The sequence below is a fragment of the Carex rostrata genome, chromosome 21, assembly GCF_964058835.1.
Source record: "Carex rostrata chromosome 21, lpCarRost1.2, whole genome shotgun sequence".
NCBI lineage: Eukaryota > Viridiplantae > Streptophyta > Magnoliopsida > Poales > Cyperaceae > Carex > Carex rostrata.
Window position 1 is genome coordinate 3,458,540 of NC_135938.1, and position 21,457 is coordinate 3,479,996.

Genomic DNA, 21,457 nt, shown 5'->3' on the forward strand with positions numbered 1-21,457 from the left:
CTATATATATATATGGGAAAATTTTCAATATACCCATGTAAATTATTGAAATAGACAATTTTCCCATCAAAATGTCATAATATCCAATATCTCCATATAAATTTAACATTCTTTCTTGAGTGAGTCTATGGTACTATGCATATTACGGGTTGTTACCGTGCTACGGCTCTATATTTGAGTTTTCAAATTCTAACGGTCGATCCGAACCGTTCATCTTGTTCTCCATATTAATATGTGTTTAGAGACCAAATTTTACATTTTTTTGAAAATTTTTTACTATTTTTTTAGATATTTAGAAAATCACTTGATCTGAAAATTCTGGACCATCCAAAAACAGTGATTTTCAATAAATCTAAAAAAATAGTAAACAAATTTCAAAAAATGTAAAATTTGGTATCCAAACACATATTAATATGGAGAACAAGATGAACGGTTCGGATCGACCGTTAGGATTTGAAAACTCGAATATAGAGCCGTAGCACGGTAACAAATCGTAATATGCATAGTACCATAGACTCACTCTTCTTTCTTTTATCTCCATGTAAATATTTTAAAAACAAAATTGACCAATATACCCTCTAATTTTAAATGGAGGTTTCCATTAGTCTCTTCTTCCTTCCTCCCTTTGCTTCACGTTTCTGTCAGATCATATCAACATCTCCTGACAAAAAAAATCGAGAAAGTTTGTTTGAGAGAAACATCTGAGAAAATACCTTTTGAAACCTTCTGTTAAGCGTCTTCACGGTGATAAATAGGCTGCGCTGCCCAAGCATAGTTTAATCAGATCAACATTCTATTCACTTCTAAAAGCATGACCCACAACAATATATTAAGAAAAATTGATGACAAAAATTATAAAGAATTGTGGGCAAAAGACCATCACGTAAATAGTAAAGCATAAATACAATGACAGGCACACCACATTCAAGTGTAAATTGGATCTGATTCTCATGCACATTTTTGGATGCAATTGACATGGTTGAAACATTTCGAGAGAGTAGATAATTCCCAAAACTCGCAACATCACATACAACATCAAGTACATCTCTTGTCTAGAAGCCAAAAATGTCAGGAACAGAGTAAATGATAATGGTAACGTTCTAGTTCATTGATCGATGTTTAGAATAGTGCATCATAGTTTAATAAAGAATAATGTCTTCAGGAATCAGGTATACTCCAATAATCATATTTTACTAAACAAAAAACTTAGTATACACAAATGTATAGATACTAAAAATTGAGAGTCAATTAATCACTTCAATGAATAACGATGAAGAAGTCAACTTTGTTGGGAATCATAAAAGCCAAACAATTACGCCTTATCTAGAGATCAAACAATTACATCTCATCTAGGGGTCAAACACTTACACCCGGGGAAAGAAGAAACAATCCCCACCTTAACCTAAGACCGTCCTATGCCAAAGAGACCCAAAACATAATCTTTAGTGCGGAATACAATACCTGATTCCATGTCGTTTGCCATGGAATATCAAACCCTAGGTAGGAGAAGCAACCGTCTCCGTGAGCGCGAGACAAGACTCTTGCAAGCTTTTCCTTTCACGCCATTTTGGTTGGATCTTAGATTAGGTCTTCCAAAACAACAAAATCGCCTTTGAGAAATCATTTCCAAATTTCTAATGGATTTCTCCTCTCAATTCTTTGATGGTGGAAGAAGGGAGAAGACTCTCAGAATTCTGTCTAAGAATAACCTCTTTTAAGAATTCTGAGTTGAGTTAGTTCATCTTGTGCCTTGGGGACCCATCTATATATAGTTATACACTTCTGGCGACACGAGTGCGGGTGGTCCACCCGCACTGGGTCAAAACGTGTCTAAGTAACCGCCTTAAAATTCAGCCCAAAAATAGTATGTATCCTGAGTGCGTCCGCACTCAGGTTCAGTGCGGGTGAGCCACCCGCACTGGGCTCAAAACAGGACTTCTGAAATTGACCAAGTCCTCAGTGTGGGTGGTTCACCCGCACTAGAGCTCAGTGCGTCCGCACTGCGCTCGGACTTTTTCCTGCATTGAACTTCCAGAAAATCGACTAAGTACTCAGTGCGGGTGGTTCACCCGCACTGGAGCTCAGTGCGTCCGCACTACGCTCGGACTTTTTCTTGCGTTGTTCTGAAGTTCCCAAAATTTGGCTAAGTACTGAGTGCGTCCGCACTCAGATCCAGTGCGGGTGAACCACCCGCACTGGGCTCCCAAAAGCCTCCTAGAATTTGGCTAACTCCTGAGTGCGTCCGCACTCAGATCCAGTGCGGGTGAACCACCCGCACTGGGCTCCCAAAAGCCTCCCAGAATTTGGCTAACTCCTGAGTGCGTCCGCACTCAGATCCAGTGCGGGTGGACCACCCGCACTGGGCTCAAAAAATGCAGTTTTCTTAATTGCAAATCTCAGAATCAGTCCATCAATGATTTGATATTTGCCCAAATTGTTTTACACACTTATGGACCACATCCTATTGAATACATAGATTGTCTAATATCTTAATTCCATATTAGATCATTTTAATTGTGACAATCATATATGACAGTAAACAATTCATAATTATATTACATATATGCTCAACGTTGGATTAAGATCCAACAAACTTGATATCATACTAGCAAAAATTGAGGGTCAATTGACCGCTCCAATAATCAAATTTTTTCATCAACTTTTCATAATATATTGTTGTGAAGAGTTAATTTTTTGAACTGTTTTCAAGACATAATTTTGCTTTTGGAGGTGAATCGAATGTTGAGAGTAGGTGGCTACTATGTTTGGGCAACGCAAAATGTTTATCAACATGAAGAGGCCCAACAGAAGGTTTGAAAGGTAATTCCTGATCTAACAGGAGCGTGAAGTATAGAGAGGAAGGTAGGGAGGGAGGAAGAGGATAATAATGGACACCTCCATTTAAAATTAGAGGGTATAATTGTCAATTTAGTTTTCAAAGTAATTAAATGGAGATAAAAGAAAGAAGAGATGGGTTACGGTGAGTTGCGAAATAAAGCGATTATTTTACTTCACGCTCATATTTTGCGATTTAAAAGTCCAAACGACCGATCCGAACCGCTCAACATGATCTCCATATTGAAATGTGCTTGGAAACCAAATTTTACATTTTTTGGAAATTGTTTACTATTTATTAAGCAATTTTGAAAATCGTGGATCCGATGGTTCATAAATTTTTACTTTTTTTTACTGTTCACAGCAAAACAGCCGTTTTCAAAATTACTTAATAAATAGTAAAAAAATTACAAAAAATATAAAATTTGGTCTCCAAGCACATTTTAATATGGAGATCACATCTAACGTTCGGATCGATCGTTTGGACTTTCAAAATGAAAATACGGTGTGAAGTAGAAACACATTTTACTTCGCAACTCATCGTAGCTCATCTCAAAGAAAGAATGTTAAATTTGTATGGGGATATTGGATATTATGATTTTTGATGGGTAAATTGGCTATTTCAAAATTTTACATGGGTACACCGGAAATTTTCCCTATATATATAGAGAGAGAGAGAGATGGGCTACGGTAAACCATGGAGTAAAATGAATTGGTGCTCCATGGCACTATATTTTTATTTTGAAAATCCAAGCGATCAATCCGAACTGCTCAACATGATCTCCATATTGAAATGTACTTGGAGACAAAATTTTACATTTTTTGGAATTTTTTTACTATTTATTAATAAATTTTGAAAATCGCTGATCCGATGGTCCAGAATTTTTTACTGTTCACAACAAAAACAACACATTTCAATATATATATCACATCTAACAGTTCGAATCAGTCGTTTGGACTTTCAAAATAAAAATATGGCGTGGAGTACAAACGCGCTTTATTCCATGGCTCACCATAGCTCATCTCTCTCTCTCTCTCTCTCTCTATATATATATATATATATATATATATATATATATCGCGCATTAATTTGCATGACAAGAATGATGAACTATCTTAATCGTACATGTTGCTTCAGTGGACCATCAAAGATCTTCACTATTCCCATTTATTATAATCTTCACTATTCCCATTTATTATAATTACGAAACAAAACTAAATTGAACAGCAGAGAAAGTAGCACTAATGAGGATGTAGTATAGCCTTAGTGTATTTGTCTACCCCAGAATTTTTAGCGTTGCCATCAAGAAGAAAGTAGAATGGATATATTTCGTATCGCACCATGCAACTAGTATACAGCACCTGACATCCTTGCCTACGCGAGCAATAAATTGGGAAGTACTGGAGGGTTGACGATAGGCACTGAGCGCAATCCATTGGTTGGAGATCCCTCGTGCACTGTGCCAGAGCGTAGATTGTGATGTATTCTGTGAAATTGGTTTTTTCACGTCCCAAACTGCCACTGCCAGCTGAAACCGCATCTGAATTCGCTTTGTTCACCAGCTTTCTGACAACCTTGTCAAATGCATCAGGATCTGTGGTGTTTTGGACATTGTATAGAATGGTGAGGAATCCTGTATCGGACTGCCCCACAAAGTTAACAGTGTCGTAACGCATGAAGCAGTAATCATACCACAGCCTTGCATCGGCTTGCTTCCGGCATGTCTGTATTTGATGTCATGTTTTAGTTAGCTTAAACACAATAACCATGTTTAATTGTATTAAAATACTTCATAGATAACAAGAAAATGATTGATCAGATAACAAAATTCTCGATCGGAATAAAAAGAACATTCAGTTACAAGTAAGTTTGTAAAGAAACAAACCACAGGAAACTGCTTAGCAGCGCTAGCAAGGCAGGCCGAGCAGTCACTTGCACTGACATCACCTCTGCATTGTGCGAGGCCATAAATCGTGTTGTTTCCTATGCCGTAGGAGGTGACCGCGAAGCCGCCGACAGAGGCAATTGTTGTTAGGTCTAGTCGAAAATATGGAATCAGGATCGGTTATATATGCATATTAGTATCGGAATACAACCGATCCTGATAGTAACTATCAGGATCGGTTGTTTGAAATAACTGATTATAATACTATTTTTTTTTCAAAGTTAGCTCTGCAAAAAAAAAAAAAAAGTATCAGGATCGGTTGTTTATAAACAACCGATCCTGATACTATTTTTTTTTTTTTGCAGAACCATCATTGAAAAAAAATAGTATTAGGATCGGTTGTTTCAAAAAACCGAACCTAATAGTACTATTAGGATCGGTTCTTTGAAACAACCGATCATAATTCTTTTTTTTTTCAAGAACAAACATTTTGTGAAGCATTACATATTATAACAAGAAATTTAAATCCAAAAAAAATTAATTAACAAACATACAAGTGACTAATTAGGCTATTTCTTCAATTAACACACATTTATGCAATTAATGTAAAGCACAACAATAAAAAAAATCAATAATTACCTCTTTTGCAATCACATCACTTGAGATTAAAAAAGACCCTAAAAACAAAAACAAAGGTAACAATTAGATGGAAAAACATTTTCCAATAAAAAATACGAAAAAATGTGTTTTAAAAGTATAATAATAAGAAAATTAGATAAAGCTAATACCATGATAGTTGATTGGCCGGATGATTAAGTAACTTGAGCGAGATGTCCTCAAAACTGTAAAATAATATACAAACACCATTAATTAATTTTTGAAACAATAAAAAAAATAAAAACTGACACAATTGAGCCGGAGGTGCGAGAGGCTCGGCTTTGAGAGGAAGAGACGGAGAGAAAGAGAGAGAGAGAGACACGGAGGAGAGGGAGAGACGGAGACAGAGAGAGAGAGACAAAGAGTACTGAGGATTTTGAGAGGGAGAGACGGAGACAGAGAGAGACGCTAAGTTGAAAATGAGAGGCGCGAAATGAAAATAAGAAGAACCCTAAGCAGGTTATATAGAGAGTTATCATCAGGATCGGTTGCTTATAAAAAATCGATCCTGATACTATATTTTTTTTACCACTTTGAAAAAAAATAGTATCAGGATCGGTTGTTTATAAACAACCGATCTTGATACTATTTTTTTTTTCCAGAACCAACTTTGAAAAAAAAAATAGTATCAGGATCGGTTTTTTATAAACAACCGATCCTGATACTATTTTTTTTTTCTAGAACCAACTTTGAAAAAAAAAATAGTATCAGGATCGGTTTTCTATAAAAAACCTATCCTGATACTAATTTTTTTTTCAAAGTTGGTTCTGCCAAAAAAAAAATTAGTATCAGGATCGATTTTTTATAAAAAACCCGATCATGATACTATATATAAGAAGAATCACTGAGGTAAACCCCACTCATATTGATGGTCTATCAACCATCAAACGGCTACCATTTATTTTCTTTTCTGTTTGGTAATGCATGTACACAGATAAATATTAAGAAAAATGTGAAAAATATAAAAATTATTTATTTGTGTTTGTATGGCCAAATCAACTCTACTATGATCAATTTTGTACAATTTTATTATTATTAATGGCATCAAATTGTTAAATGGAATGCAGACCGTTCATTTCTGCATGATCATCCAACGGTGGGTCTGTAATTAAATGACATGTAATAATTTTTAAAATGATCAAGATATAACATGGAACTTTAATAACGTAAAAGTGCCGAAGGCCCGACAACTGTAAGTTTTGATCCAACGTAAACTATTTACGGCCGTGCGATGTTGCTATATTGTTTTGCTTTGATGAACTAGTAAACGAATCCCGAATTGTATCAAATTTTATAATGGTGAAATTAATATGACATTCTTTCATTTTAACGGTTCCGATCTACCAAATGCTGATGTTCGTATTCGTTCCTTCACAACCCCACACAACAAGGGTTCAAGTCCTATTCTATTAATCACCACACTAATTACATATAACACAAATGCCTAATTACATATACTTCTCAATATTAAAATTACAAACATAAATATTTTAAAATATTGAAAAAAACTAATTTGTAGAAATTTCAATTCATAAATCAATTAAACTTAAATTTAATTATAAAATGAAATTTGCTATCTCAATTTTCAAGCTGTCACTGTGCCAATTTGCTTTTAATTCGAACAGAGCATTTTAGACTACAGCGCACCACACAAAGTTGGTTCTGCAAAAAAAAAAAATAGTATTAGGATTGGTTATTTGAAACAACTGATTCTAATACTATTTTTTTTTCAAAGTTGGTTCTGCAAAAAAAAAAAAATAGTATCAGGATCGGTTGTTTATAAACAACCAATCCTGATAATATATATATATATTTTTTTTTTTTTTTGCAGAACCATCTTTGAAAAAAAAAAGTATCAGGATTGGTTCTTAGCTAGGAACCGATCCAGATAGTATCTGGATCGGTTCTAAGCTAAGAACCGATCCTAATTATCAAGTATTAGGATCGGTTCTTAGCTTAGAACCGATCCAGATACTATCTGGATCGGTTCTTAGCTAGGAACCGATCCAATTAGTTCATGTGTTGTGCTTTCATTAGCTTTTAGTATCGGTTTTATTGATAAAACCGATCCAGATAGGTATTAGTATCGGTTGGTTCATATAGCCGATCCAAATAGGCCGATCCTGATTTCAGTTTTTCCACTAGTGTCTGATATAACTTGGTTTATGTTGATTTGAGTTTGATTACTTGTGAAGTTCTTGGCACAGTAATGTGCTATAGGATCTGCACCGTAGCTCAAGGGGAGCAAAGAGAGAAGACAAATAGTTTTAGTACAAGTGCCATTAATTGTTTCCTGTAGTGCATAGTGTAATTAAGTTTTGTTACCCCCGTTATATAAAAAATATGAAGTGGACTAATTAAGTGGTGGGGTAGAATATTGTATGGAGCTAGCATTATATATATTGCAGTTTTTCTTGACCACTAATAAATAATTTAGTTGAGAAAAATATCACGTGATGAGGGTAGGGGTGTAAACGGAGCCGGATTATCCGACGGATATCCGCTCCGAATCCGTTAATAATCTGAATCCGAATTAAACGGATCCGGATAATTTCGGATACGGATCCGGATATTTATTGGATAAGCTGTACAGTATACGGATACGGATTCGGTCAGACATGTCACGTTAATAATCTGAATCCGAATCAAACGGATCCGGATAATTTCGGATACGGATCCGGATATTTATTGGATAAGCTGTACAGTATACGGATACGGATACGGATTCGGTCAGACATGTCAAAACGGAGCGGATATCCGCATATATCTGAAACCCAAATTTAATCTGCTGTTAACGGAAGTAGAATGCTTATATACTGATATTCACCTGTTTCAATACGAATTGTGGGACTAAATCGACTTGATTTTTTTTAAAGTTCTCCGCTTCACAGCTGTCTCCCATGTGAACCGTGCCCGCAGCTGTGAGCCGCGACCGTGAGCCAAGCCGAACCTGTGAACCGCGCATACACCAGCGCAAATGTGAAATTTTTCTGCGTGAGGCGTGATTCGAACTTGGGATCTCCTAGCGCCAAGGCAAAACCTTTAACCACTCCACCAAGATTTCGTTTGTGTTATGTTGTTGTAAATATGGTATTTAATCTATTCTTAATGTTAAGCCTTTAATTTTTTACAACTTCATTCAATAAATTAGAATTTTTATGATTATTTAGATGTAATATATAAATTAATAAAAAAAATTATGATTATTTCTCCATCTAATAATTCGTATTTTGTATCTTAAAAGTTCATATATCTTAATTATCTGACCATTATTCGTTTTATATCTGTATTCGAATCCGTGGACTATCCGTTCCATATCCGTATCCGTTTAAGGCGGATTTGGTTTTGAATTTTGATATCCGTTTACTATCCGTATCCGTATTCGTATCCGCTCATTATCCGACGGATGCGGATATGGTATTAGCGCTATCCGCTCCGTATCCGCTCCGTTTTCACCCCTACGTGAGGGAGGAACTTGAAAATTTTGGGAACGAAATATTAAGTATATAAAATGAATTAAATTTTTAAAAATAGTTGACAAAGTCAACGCTCTAGAAAGTTTCATTGCAGAACGTAATTTAATTAATTAATAGATGTCACTGGGTAGGCACGAATATATAATAACACTAAGCTATAAGGTACCGTGAATTTGAACTCGATTTATCATAAATCTTGAAAGATCCAGTACATTATAAATCTAAATTGAATTTTAGTTGGTCCGAATTCAAACTCAAATGATGAAGTAATTAATGCAGAGAATCCAGATTCGGATAGGCACCACACACATGGAAAAAATCTCCAAAGCTTATATTGAATGGAATTACCTGATTCTTTTTTGAAATAAACTAAAAATATTCTGAATAATGTCCGCACGGAAATAAATTTGCTGCGATTCCAAAGGAATGCAGGCTCCCTGCAATTCCAGATCTCACCCTTAATATTTTAGAATGCACGAATCTCAATAATAATATTTTTTTCTGCACGGATCTCAAAACAGCTAAAGGGTTGGATGTGGAATCGCAGGGTCCTGTGATTCTTTAGAATCACAGCAGATTTATTTCCATATCCGCACATATTACTTAGAGAAGATTCTTCCTGATTGGTTCTTAGGTGATGATATGTTATGGACGTACAACGAGATTTTAGGAATTGTTGTGTCGGCATCTGAAAAGTTTGGCTAGAAATGCATATAAAATCTTGCGGCGCATCATTGTTTAGTCAATTCAAACCCAAGCCTTGAACAAAATTTTGGACTTATTCTACAGCTACTGGCTAGTTGCTACTAATAGTTCAATGCATGCCAGTTCAGATATCGAAGAAATATATCTTAAAATTAGTTTGCACTTTGCATTTGCCCCCGGCCCTTTTTTTTTTGTTTTTTTTTTTTTGAAAAAGTGGTCACCGATTTCCACTGCAAGAAATCATTACAAAATTTACTGTAACCAGTGGTACCAAGTAGGGGTGGCAACCAACCGAACCAATCCGAATTTACCTTAGGTTTGAGTTTGGTTTGAATTAATTTCGAACCGAACCTGGTTTGATTCGTTTCGAACCGAATCCATTTCAAATCGAATTAATTGCGAACTACACATTTTTCGAATCGAACCCGAATCAAATCACGAACTAAATTATTTTTTAGCAGCCCTAGTTATACCGGTAGTTTATACATTAATTTTTTCTCGCGGGACAAAATTCACATGACTTCCTTTTATCGGTATGAACTATGAAATAAGTGTTTTTAAGTTGAAAAATTGTTCATGAAAAAATACATCAGAGACGGCTTTCCTGGTATGAACTATGAGAGACGACCGAAGAGAGAGGAGAGACAGTCATCTAGGCCGGAGAGTGGAGTGATTGTCGGAGAGACAGCCAGTCACCGAGAGTGTCGGCTAGATTTTAGAGCTAGAGGGAGAGTAAGTTAGGGAGAGATGGAGAGAGAACTAGGTTATTGAGATTTGAGAGCGAGGGAGTGTCGGCTAAGTTAAATTATGACTCTCTATCTTGAATTTTAATTTCATCAGGTAAATGGATGGCCGGTGATTTTATGAGATTCGAACCACAAAAAAATCACGAACCTATTTCGATCGAACCAGGCTAGGTTTGAGTTTGGTTTGAATTAATTCCGAACTGAACCTGGTTTGGTTCGTTTCAATTCAAACCCATTTCGAATCAAATTAAACTCGAATCAAACCCGAATCGAATCACGAACCTCAAATTTTTTTGCCAGCCCTAGTACCAAGTACAAACTATTCAGGCACCCCTTTTTTATAGGTTTATATATATAAATAAATTGTAAAATAAAACAGTTTTATGGAAAATAATTTATTTTATTTATCTTTCTGTTTTTGTTTTTGTTTTTGTATTGTTAAAAAATTGAATAATTTTTGTGTATATACCAGACGACTTCCGGACTATATCGTGGACTGATGTGAATTATGCAATGCAAGTAATAAATCCTAAATTGCACTCAATTTGGTTGCAAGTGTACAACCTTATCGAGGAGTACTTAGGGATCGTCTCCACAGGGACAAGTCGGAATTTCAAGTCTAACCTAATCAATTTAATTTAGTAAAAGAAAATAAAAGGAATTTGTTTGTTTTTAGGATGGTTTGGTTGTGATTAAATTGAATTAAACTAAAGTCTTAAAGCTAAATTCGGTTTATAACAAGTATGAGAAATTAGGGTTTCTTAGGGTTCCTATCCACTAGTGTTATGACTAATTGATTTATTAAATTTGTTTTTTTAGTTATGAAGGCACAGTTGGGTGTTGTAGGTACAAAGGGATATCTCTATATTAATACCATCTTTAAATTAGAATAAACGTCACCTCTCGGTACTTGGCTACCCTAATCTAAAGTCATTAAGTTCTTACTGTCCCAATAAATCTAGAAAACTATCTTTCACCTCTCGGTACTTGGCACAATTCTCTAAACTATTAGGTAAAACCCGTATAAGACAAGCGTCACCTCTCGGTACTTAGCCTATCAAATACCCTATTCCTTATGGTCTGAACCTAATATTCAATTTCTCAATTGCAAATACCAAATCCTAGGGTTTCATGTGATTTCGATTAAGTCCTCACAATCAATTAAAATAAAGAATAGATCACAATAAAGAACAAGAATATATATAAAATAAAACCAACTAAATCATAACAAAAGTTTCAAGTACAACCCTAATCAACCCTAGAAAAGCCTTTAGCCAGTCATGGCTAAAGCACGAATGAAATCAAAGGAATAAAAGAGTTCCAAAGGAAGAAAAGAAAATAATAAAACCGGTTAATCAATGATCTCTCCTCCCTTCTTCTCTCTTCTTGCTATTCCTTGTTTTTCCTTGTTTAATCCTATAAATTCTGCCTAAAAAAACGTCCTCCAATCTGTTCTACAGGTTCCTATTTATAGCCCCCTCTAAAACCTAGAAATAACCAACCAAAAATAGCAAATTCGGATTCTGAACCGACATAATTGCGGGCTGCAACACATTCATTGCGGGCCGCAATGTATGTAGCAGTTAACAGACTGCGCAGAAAAATTCTGAAGAGGTCCTTGTGGGCCGCAATAAAAGTCCTTGCGGGTCGCAATACATTCCTTTTATATTCTCAGGTTGTAGATCTTCTCGTTAGCTTTCCAAAAAGTGGTCACAAGCCTAAATCGGAGTTACGAGTCAAAAGTTATGGCCGTTTTAAGTTCAGACTCTATTTTTGGCTGATTGCTACAGTGCGTTGCGGGCCGCAATAACTGTGCTGTAATGAAGAGGCTCTGACTTGTTTGGTTGCGGGCCTCAATAACTCCATTTCGGGCCGCAATAAATGTTGGCAGAAGCTCATTTCTTCGTACTAACTCACCCGTTTTGCTTCGTTAAGGTCCAAACACTTGATTACCTGTAAAACAAACATAACTAGGACAGTAACTTGAACTTTTGGACATTTCTAACCTAATTTAAACTAATTTAACCAAAACTTGGCTTAATTTACATACCTAACCCTAGGTTTAAATAGATACAATTTTGGCTTATCATGGACACAACGTCATATATTTCTTCACTAGCTTTTCAAATTGGAGTCATATGCTCAAATTGGATTTTTTTTTTTTTTTTATTTACCAAAAGTTATGACCGTTTAGAACTTGAAAAATAGCGCATTAACATATGAATAAGGCTTTGATGCTATGGATAGCATAAGGCTATTCCGTGCTACGGCTTCAAAAACCTATCATATAATCTTCAAATTTCGATTTATGCTATCCATAGCACCCAGGTCTTATGATATCCATAGCATCCAAGCCTTACTCTTAACGTATTATTATAAAAGCATCGATGATGTGCCGATGATTATACCCAGCTGGTTAATCTTGACAACTAGTGTGTTGCAAAAGCACAACATGTCGGATAAACGTGCCGGCACGCACAGCTAAAAACATGGCACGTCTTGTTAGTCATGCCCATACGTATTCTTAGCCATATTGTGTCCTATTTAATTTTTTTAAAATCAGCATGCCTAAACACTGCATATCTAGACATAATAACAATATAACACCTCAAAATACTAGCACGATAGATCTTAACATGAATACAACACGACACATTTTAGATTTTTTTTCAATTTTTTTATTCCTTAGAAACATTTTCTCATGTTATATTAAAACATAAATACTACTAAATATTGAAAAATAATGAAATTAAAGAAAATGTAATTTAATTTATTTTTACTTTTTGTGTATATTTTTTCATATTTATTTTAACATCAGCACACATTTTCAAAGTAACAATTTACTAAGATTTAAAAAAAAATTACGATATAACGACGTACATCATATCAAACTGTGCTGTGTCGTTAAACGTATTGTGTTCATTTTCAGTACTGTACAGCATAATACATGTAGAGATTTCGATGTGTTAATATGACACAGCCTCATTTTGGACACATTAAAACACAGTACGTCGAAACACAACACGGTACCCTATCGGTAGCGATGTATCACTATTTTATTACAAAAATACTAATAACGTGCCGAAGTTTTGTACACTAATAACAAAACCTTCTCTCTCTTTTTTTGGCTTTTTAAAAAAAAAAAAAAAAAAAAAAACCAGCTTGGAACGTAGGTTTTGTCCGCAAAAAGGGTGCGTAAACATTGTTCGCGGGACACACCCATGATTGGTGCGCTGAGCCGCTGACATTGTCAGTGTTCGGAGACCTTTCTACAGAGGTGTTGCCAACTTTGAATTTTTATTATTTTTTAAATGCTAACTAAGAATATTAGGCTAATAATTGATGTAACAACTTATATAATATCTGATATTGAAATAAAACGACTTAATTTGTTAATGTATAGCTAGAAACATTGTAAATTACAAGCAATAAATACACATAAATAAATATATATATAGAGAGAGAGAGAGAGAGAGAGAGGCTAATATGCATTCGGTTGCATATGGACCGAAGTGCTTACGGCCAAATTTGATTTTTCAAAATCCAAACGGTCGATCTGAACCGTTCATCTTGTTCTCCATATTAATATGTGCTTGGAGACCAAATTTTATATTTTTCTGAATTTTTTTACTATTTATTAAGTATTTTACAAAATTGTTGATCCAACAGTAGCTTAACAAAACAGTAAAATCAGCAGCTACCGTTGGATCAACAATTTGGTAAAATACTTAATAAATAGTAAAAAAATTCAGAAAAATATAAAATTTGGTCTCCAAGCACATATTAATATGGAGAACAAGATGAACGGTTCAGATCGACCGTTTGAATTTTGAAAAAACAAATTTGGACCGTAAGCACTTTGGTCCATATGCAACCGAATGCATATTAGCCACTCTCTCTCTCTCTCTATATATATATATAGAGAGAGAGAGTAAGGCTTGGGTGCTATGGATAGCATAGAGGGCTACGGTGCTACGGCTCAATATTAATATGCTATCCATAGCACCCAAGCCTTACTATATATATATATATATATATATATATATATATATAGAGTTAGGTTGGGGTGCTATGGATAGCATAGTGGCCTCTATGCTACGGCTCAATATTCGAGTTTTCAAAATCCAAACGGTCGATCCGAACCGTTCATCTTATTTTCCATATTAATATCTGCTTGAAGACCAAATTTTATAATTTTCTGAATTTTTTTTACCATTTATTAAGCCACTTTGAAAATCGCTAATCCAACGGTTTTACTGTTTTGTGCAGCCACCGTTGGATCAACAATTTTGTAAAATACTTAATAAATAGTAAAAAAATTCAGAAAAATATAAAATTTGGTCTCCAAGCAGATATTAATATGGAGAATAAGATGAAAGGTTCGGATCGACCGTTTGGATTTTGAAAACTCGAATATTGAGCCGTAGCATAGAGGCCACTATGCTATCCATAGCACCCCAGCCTAACTCTCTCTCTATATATATAGAGAGAGTACGGCTAACGCGCTTCCTCTAGCATATGGGCCGAAATGCTTCCGGTGGAAATTTGAAATTTCAAAATCCAAAAAGTCGATCTGAACCGTTCATCTTCTTCTCCATATGAATATCTGCTTGGAGACCAAATTTTACATTTTTCTGAATTTTTTTACTATTTATTAAGCCACTTTGAAAATTGCTGATCCAACGGTGGCTTGCCAAACAGTAAAAATCAGAAGCTACCGTTGGATCAGCGATTTTCAAAGTGGCTTAATAAATAGTAAAAAAATTCAGAAAAATGTAAAATTTGGTCTCCAAGCAGATATTAATATGGAAAAGGAGATGAACGGTTCAGATCGACTTTTTGGATTTTGAAATTTCAAATTTCCACCGGAAGCATTTCGGCCCATATGCTAGAGGAAACGCGTTAGCCGTACTATATATATATATATATATATATATATATATATATAGAGAGAGAGAGAGAGAGAGATGGGCTACGGTGAGTTGCGAAGTAAAGCGACTATTTTACTTCACGTTCATATTTTGCGATTTTTAAGTTCAAAACGTCGATCCGAACCGTTCATCTTGTTCTCCATATTGAAATGTGCTTGGAGACCAAATTTTACATTGTTTGGAATTTTTTTACTATTTATTAAGCAATTTTGAAAGTCGCTGATCTGATGGTCCAAAAATTTTTACTGTTTTTTTTTACTGTTCACAGCAAAACAGCAATTTTCAAAAATGCTTAATAAATAGTAAAAAAATTCCAAAAAAATGTAAAATTTAGTCTCCAAGCACATTTCAATATGGATTAAACATCTAATGGTTCGGATCGGTCGTTTGGACTTTCAAAATAAAAATACGGCGTGAAGTAGAAACACGTTTTACTTCGCAATATATATCACATTAATTTGTATTACAAATTATGAATTATCTTAATCCCACATGTTGCTTCAATGGACCATCAAAGATCTTCACTATAAAGCAACCCTTTTTTTATTATATGAAAGAAGGAAATTTTGTTGCCATTTTTATATATCAAAAAGAATCTAGCCAAGAAATTAAGTTCTTGTACTCTTTGTTTGGCACTAATAACCTCATGAGAGGGCCATTGGAGCCTAAATGAGGCTTGATTTGTCTTGGTTCTTTGTGAAGTTCAACAAATTGAAGAATTAGATGTCTTCTTAAAGTACTTGTTCAATTTTTTTTTGAAAGTTGGCAGCGAAATACTGCCAATAGAGAGGCATTACAGTGGATTTGTGTATGAATTGTATTTTTACAGAGAGGCATTACATCGCTATTTATAGCATTTATACATATTTGACTAATCTCTGACTATATATAGTCCTAACAGCAATGATTAAACTAACTATAGTTATAACAACTCCTAACAGCATGTCTAATAATAAAATTAGTTGTAACTAATTTCTGTTATTGCTAATCATCTAATAAAACACCACGACTATCCGGATAATTGCACGAACAAACTTAAATACAAAGGTATTATTATTATATGAAAGAAGGAAATTTTGTTGCCATCTTTATATTTCAAAAAGAACCTAGCCAAGAAATTAAGTTCTAAATTTGGAATATATACCTGCGGCGAAATATAGATTCTATCACTTAAGGGTATACATGCCAAAGAGGGAATCCGCATCCCCACCAAGGGTAGAATTATTAATAAAGTCCATTCGTTATTTAATTAACTTGGCACAAATCTCAAAGCGGACCCCTATATATATATAACTATAACAGCATTGTTTTTCTTTTGACCCAGCTGGAAATAAATCTGAGCTGCTCCTTATGTTCTGCATGATGCAATACCTGAGGGAATATACGCTTCCCCAAAGAGGTGTGCACTGAAACTTCAAAATAATATTATAAAAACACACCTCTATTCTGATTTCTTTGTTTTTTCAGAATGTGATTTAAAACATTAGTTTATTAACCGGATTTTTACAAGTTATATAAGAAAGAAATTAAATTATTTCACGTTGACAAGTCCAATCATTAAAAACCATCATCAACTTCCATGTTTTAGAAAAAGTGTATACTTTGTGATTCAAGCCATTTCAAGGGACAGTGAATGTCAGAGAGAAAGGGAGAGAAAGGTAATACCCTTTCTAAGCTTGTTAATATCACTTAGTTCCGTTGCTATTACTATTGTAAGAACCCTTTCTACGCTTCCTAATACCACTTAGTTCTATTGTCATTACTGAGAATTCTAGTAGTGATAAGGGGATAACGAAACAAGAAGAATTAATACACATCTTCCTTTAATTCTAAAGAGTATATTGGACAATTTAACTTTGATGTAATTAGAGAATATATATAACAAAAAAAAAAGAATAAAAGAAAAACAGTTAATTTTTATAGAGATATTGAATATTGTAGTGATTTTATGGAGAAATGTGTGAAATAATCACATGGGATCGTAATAATCAGCAAGGGAAACAAAATATTCAGCAGGGGAAATAAATTGATATCAAGCAAAGAAGGAAAGAATCAATTCAGCAAAGATGGAAATAATCAATTCAGCAGCTCATCTTCCTAGCCCACCTTCCTTAGATGGTTTAGGATTTGATTTGTTGTATTATTTAGCTTTATATTCTAAAATTAGAAGATGTAATAGGATTCAATCTTGATGTTAAATACCCTTGGCTGGTGCCATGTAAAACAACAACAAATATTCTCTGATCAATAAAATATGGGAGAGAAGGGTGATTCATGGGAGTTTTGTGTTATTTAATTTCATACAAGTAATTTTGTCAAAATGGGCTATTTTAAAAGTTTGCATCGACACATTGGAAAATTTTCTCCTTTTCTAAATACTAAACTAAAAAATTTCAGCTAGTTATTGGTGTAACAACTTTTATCACATTTTTTTTTAAAAGAGGCATAAAAGCCCATTTCATTGCTGAAAAGGAGTTAAATACAAAACATGCTGATGTTCGTTTAAGTGGCCAGCATCCTGGACCAACTACCACATCCAAAAAGAAGAAAAAAGAAACAGTCATGCATCACCAAAAACATAGCAGACATCAGGTTCCAAAAGTATATAAGGTTTGCTAACACTAAGCCATTTAGAATAGGGCTGAGGCTACTTAACCTAATAGGGCAAAACAAGGTACGGAACTTCATCAGCTAAACTAAGGGAGTCCTACATCTTTCCCTGCTGGCTGGTACACCACCATGGGAAGAGGCACATACTGGCTAAGTGGAATAGCATCCTCGATTACGGGAAGCCAATCTCCGACCGCATCCTTGATCTTCTTTTTCATATTACCTGTCCAATAGAGACACAAAGATTTAATCGTTAGTATAATAGTTCTAGCAGGTTTGAGTTGAGCATTATTAAAACAAAGGTTATTTCTATTTTTCCACAAGGACCAGCTGACGGCACTAAGTACTATGAGGAACCCAACCCTATCAGTGTGTTCAAGGGACTGTGCATACCTTAGGAAATCATCCCAAGTCTGCCATTGTGTCATTACAAATTGGCTTTTACCTAACCAGAACCAAACTTGCTGTGCTAAAGGACAAAGTAAAAATAAATGATTTATAGTTTCTTGGTGACAACAATTATGGCATTGAGTATTACCATTCCATAATTTCTTAATTAGGTTGTCTTTAGTTAAGATGATACTATGAGATACTAGCCACATAAAAATCCTAATTTTGGGAGGAATTGGTAACTTCCACCATAGCATAGCTTGTGTAGGTTGAATCCCCCCAAAGTTTAGAAGATGATACAAAGAATGAGTTGAAAACATCCCTGAGCTCTCCCACTTTCATTCTATCTTATTCTAGTCCAGAGTAAAGGAGGTTGAGCTGATGAGAAACAAAATATCCATCCATTCTTGAAAATCTACTCCTACTAAAGCTATCCTAAATTTAACCAATTGGCCTTGAGATTGTATTACATCAGCTAAGAGAATATCCTTATTTATACATTTAGAGAAAAGAGAGTAGTATTTAACAGCTAGAGTGCAATTCTGGAACCATTGGTCTAACCAAAATCTAATCTGTGTATGCACCCCTGGAGTATAAATAGTACTAAAGTCTCCAATATGACTAAGTTTAAGTAAGGTAGACCAGAAGGGAGATATGAAATGAGAATGCTTCAATTTGTACTTATGTATGAGGAGAGTTTTCCAAGGGCTAATATATTCATTGTTTTTAAGTTTCCACCACCATTTGAGTAAGAGAGAGATGTTCATTTATCTAAGGTCAAGAATTTCTAAACCTCCAAAAGATTTTGCTAATCTAGAAGTATACCAGTCAATTAAGATGTATTTTTTTCTTCTTTGAGTTCCCTTGCCAGAGGAATCTCCTTCGAATTTTATCAATTAACTTGATGACTGTTAAGGGTAGTTTGTAGACAAACAAAGCATATAGTGGTATGGCAGAGAGTACTGAGTTAACTAAAGTTAATCTACCACCTATGGAGAGCAAGTTACTTTTCCAAAGTTGTAATTTACTTTCTATTTTGTCAACTAAGAAAGCCCAATCAGCCACCTGGAGTTTTTTATAGTGTAAAGGTAACCCTAAATATTTAATAGGAAATTCTCCCCATGAGCATCTAAAAATCTGATCAAGTGCTAATGTTCTATCTACATGAAGATCATACATTTCAGTTTTGTCGTAATTTACTTTAATACCAGACAATGACTCGAATGCAAACATGGCCCACCATGCAGTTTTCACATTCTGTTCTTGGGCTTCTAAGAACAGAATCGTGTCATCTGCATAATGACAATTAGTAATTGCTTTGTTGTCTATACATGGAGGTCATAATCCTTTAATAACATTAGCTATTCTCCTTTTGAGAAAATTTTACTAAATGTGTCAGCAGCCAATATATATAGGAAAGGGGAGAGTGGAAGCAACAACTAATATTAATACAAGATTGGAAGCAACAACTATAAACAACTTTTATCACATATTATATTAAAATAAAACCCTTATATTTTTAATGGATAGCAATTCAAGAAACATTGTCAATTACCAGCAATACATACTTGCACACAACACACATACACACATACACACATACATACAGTGGACCATCAAAGATCTTCACTATAAAGCAACGCTTTTATTATAATTACTAAACAAAATTAAATTGAACAGCAGACAAATTAGCACTAACGAGGAGGCAGTATAGCCTTAGTGTATAATTTGTCTACCCCAGAATTTTTAGCGTTGGCATCAAGAGGAAAGTAGAATGGATATATTTCGTATCGCACCATGCAACTACTATACAGCACCCGGCACCCTTGCCTATGCGCGCAATAAATCGGGAAGTACTGGAGGGTTGACGATAGGCACTGAGCGCAATCCAATGGTTGGAGATCCCTCGTGCACTGCGCCAGAGCGTAGATGTCCATGTATTCTGTGAAATTGGTTTTTTCACGTCCCAAACTGCCGCTGCCGGCGTAAACTGCATCTGACTTTGCTTTGTTCACCAGCTTGATGACAGCCTTGTCAAATGCATTAGGATCTGTGGCGTTTTGGACATTGTATAGAACGGTGACAAAGCCGGTATCGGACTGCCCTATGAAGTTAACATTATCGTAACGCATGAAGCAGTAGTCATACCAGAGCCTTGCATCGGCTTGATTCGGGCATGTCTGTGTTTTAATTACCGTCAACACAATTAATCATATTCACTTGTATTAAAAATTAAACTTCTTAGATAAGTTTGTAAAGAAACAAAGTAACAAACCACGTTAAACTGCATAGCAGCGCTAGCAAGGCAAGCTGAGCAGTCACTTGCACTGACATCACCTCTGCATTGTGCGAGGCCGTAAATTGTGTCGTTTCCATTGCCGTAGGAGGTGAGTGCGAAGCCGCCGACAGAGGCACGGGTTGTTAGGTCTGATATAACTTGGTTTATGTTGGTTTGAGTTTGGTTACTTGTGAAGTTCTGGGCACAGTAACGTGCTATAGGATCTGCACAGTAGCTCAAGGGGAGCAAAAGAGAGAAGAAAAATAGTTTTAGTACAAGTGCCATTGTTTCCTGTCTTGCGAAGTGTATGTTTTGTTTCCCCATTATATAACAAATATGAAGTGGACTAATTAAGTGGTGGGCAAGATGTACTGTAGCATTGCAATTTTTCTTGACCACTAGTAATTAATTTAGTTGAGAACAATATCACGTGAGGGAGGAACAGCAAAATTTCGGTACGGCCGGGTCGGATGTATGAGAATTTTATACCTATGTTTATTTCAAATTTATATTATTCATACACTATCTATCTTTATTCATTAAATATTAACTTACTCATAACCTACTTTTATTCATTACGATAACGAATAACAAAATAAATAACAAAATTTAAAGAATAAATTGATAGTATATAGCTTAATCCAAAAATATAACAAACAACTATATACACTAGATATATACATCAAGCACTTAATATCACATAATAATAATATTAAAAATTATAATTTTTACATCCCATTAATATTTTTTTATCCCATTATTTTTAAATTTATAAATTATTTAATTAAATGAAATGATAAAGTATTGTATAAATCATGTTTTTTCATAAATTATTAATTAAAAATTACATATATAAAATGTTAGATAAATTAATTTTATCATAAATTAATAAATAAAAAAATGATAATGTAATATGAATCAATCTATTCAAAATAATATAATA

At 34.6% G+C, this 21,457-nt stretch overlaps 1 protein-coding gene across 5 annotated transcripts in view; it reads right to left on the bottom strand.

The window, feature by feature from the left end:
* LOC144573209 (cysteine-rich repeat secretory protein 55-like) overlaps positions 1–20,833 on the bottom strand; it is a 55,753-nt gene extending 34,920 nt beyond the window's left edge. Inside the window, exons 1-3 of one of the 5 annotated variants that reach the window (XR_013517901.1) lie at positions 20,512–20,833; positions 19,840–20,416; positions 15,702–15,734 (exon numbers count right to left, since the gene is read on the bottom strand). Coding sequence is in view for 4 of the 5 variants with exons in the window: in XM_078322921.1 (XP_078179047.1) it covers positions 19,931–20,416; positions 20,512–20,799 (774 nt within the window). In the remaining variant the exon portion in view is untranslated. Of the gene's footprint in view, positions 1–4,022; positions 4,561–15,701; positions 15,735–19,765; positions 20,417–20,511 lie in introns of those variants that run through there. The other 4 variants (XM_078322924.1, XM_078322923.1, XM_078322921.1 and 1 more) reach the window with 4 other exon arrangements.
* Between the last annotated feature and the right edge of the window lie 624 nt (positions 20,834–21,457).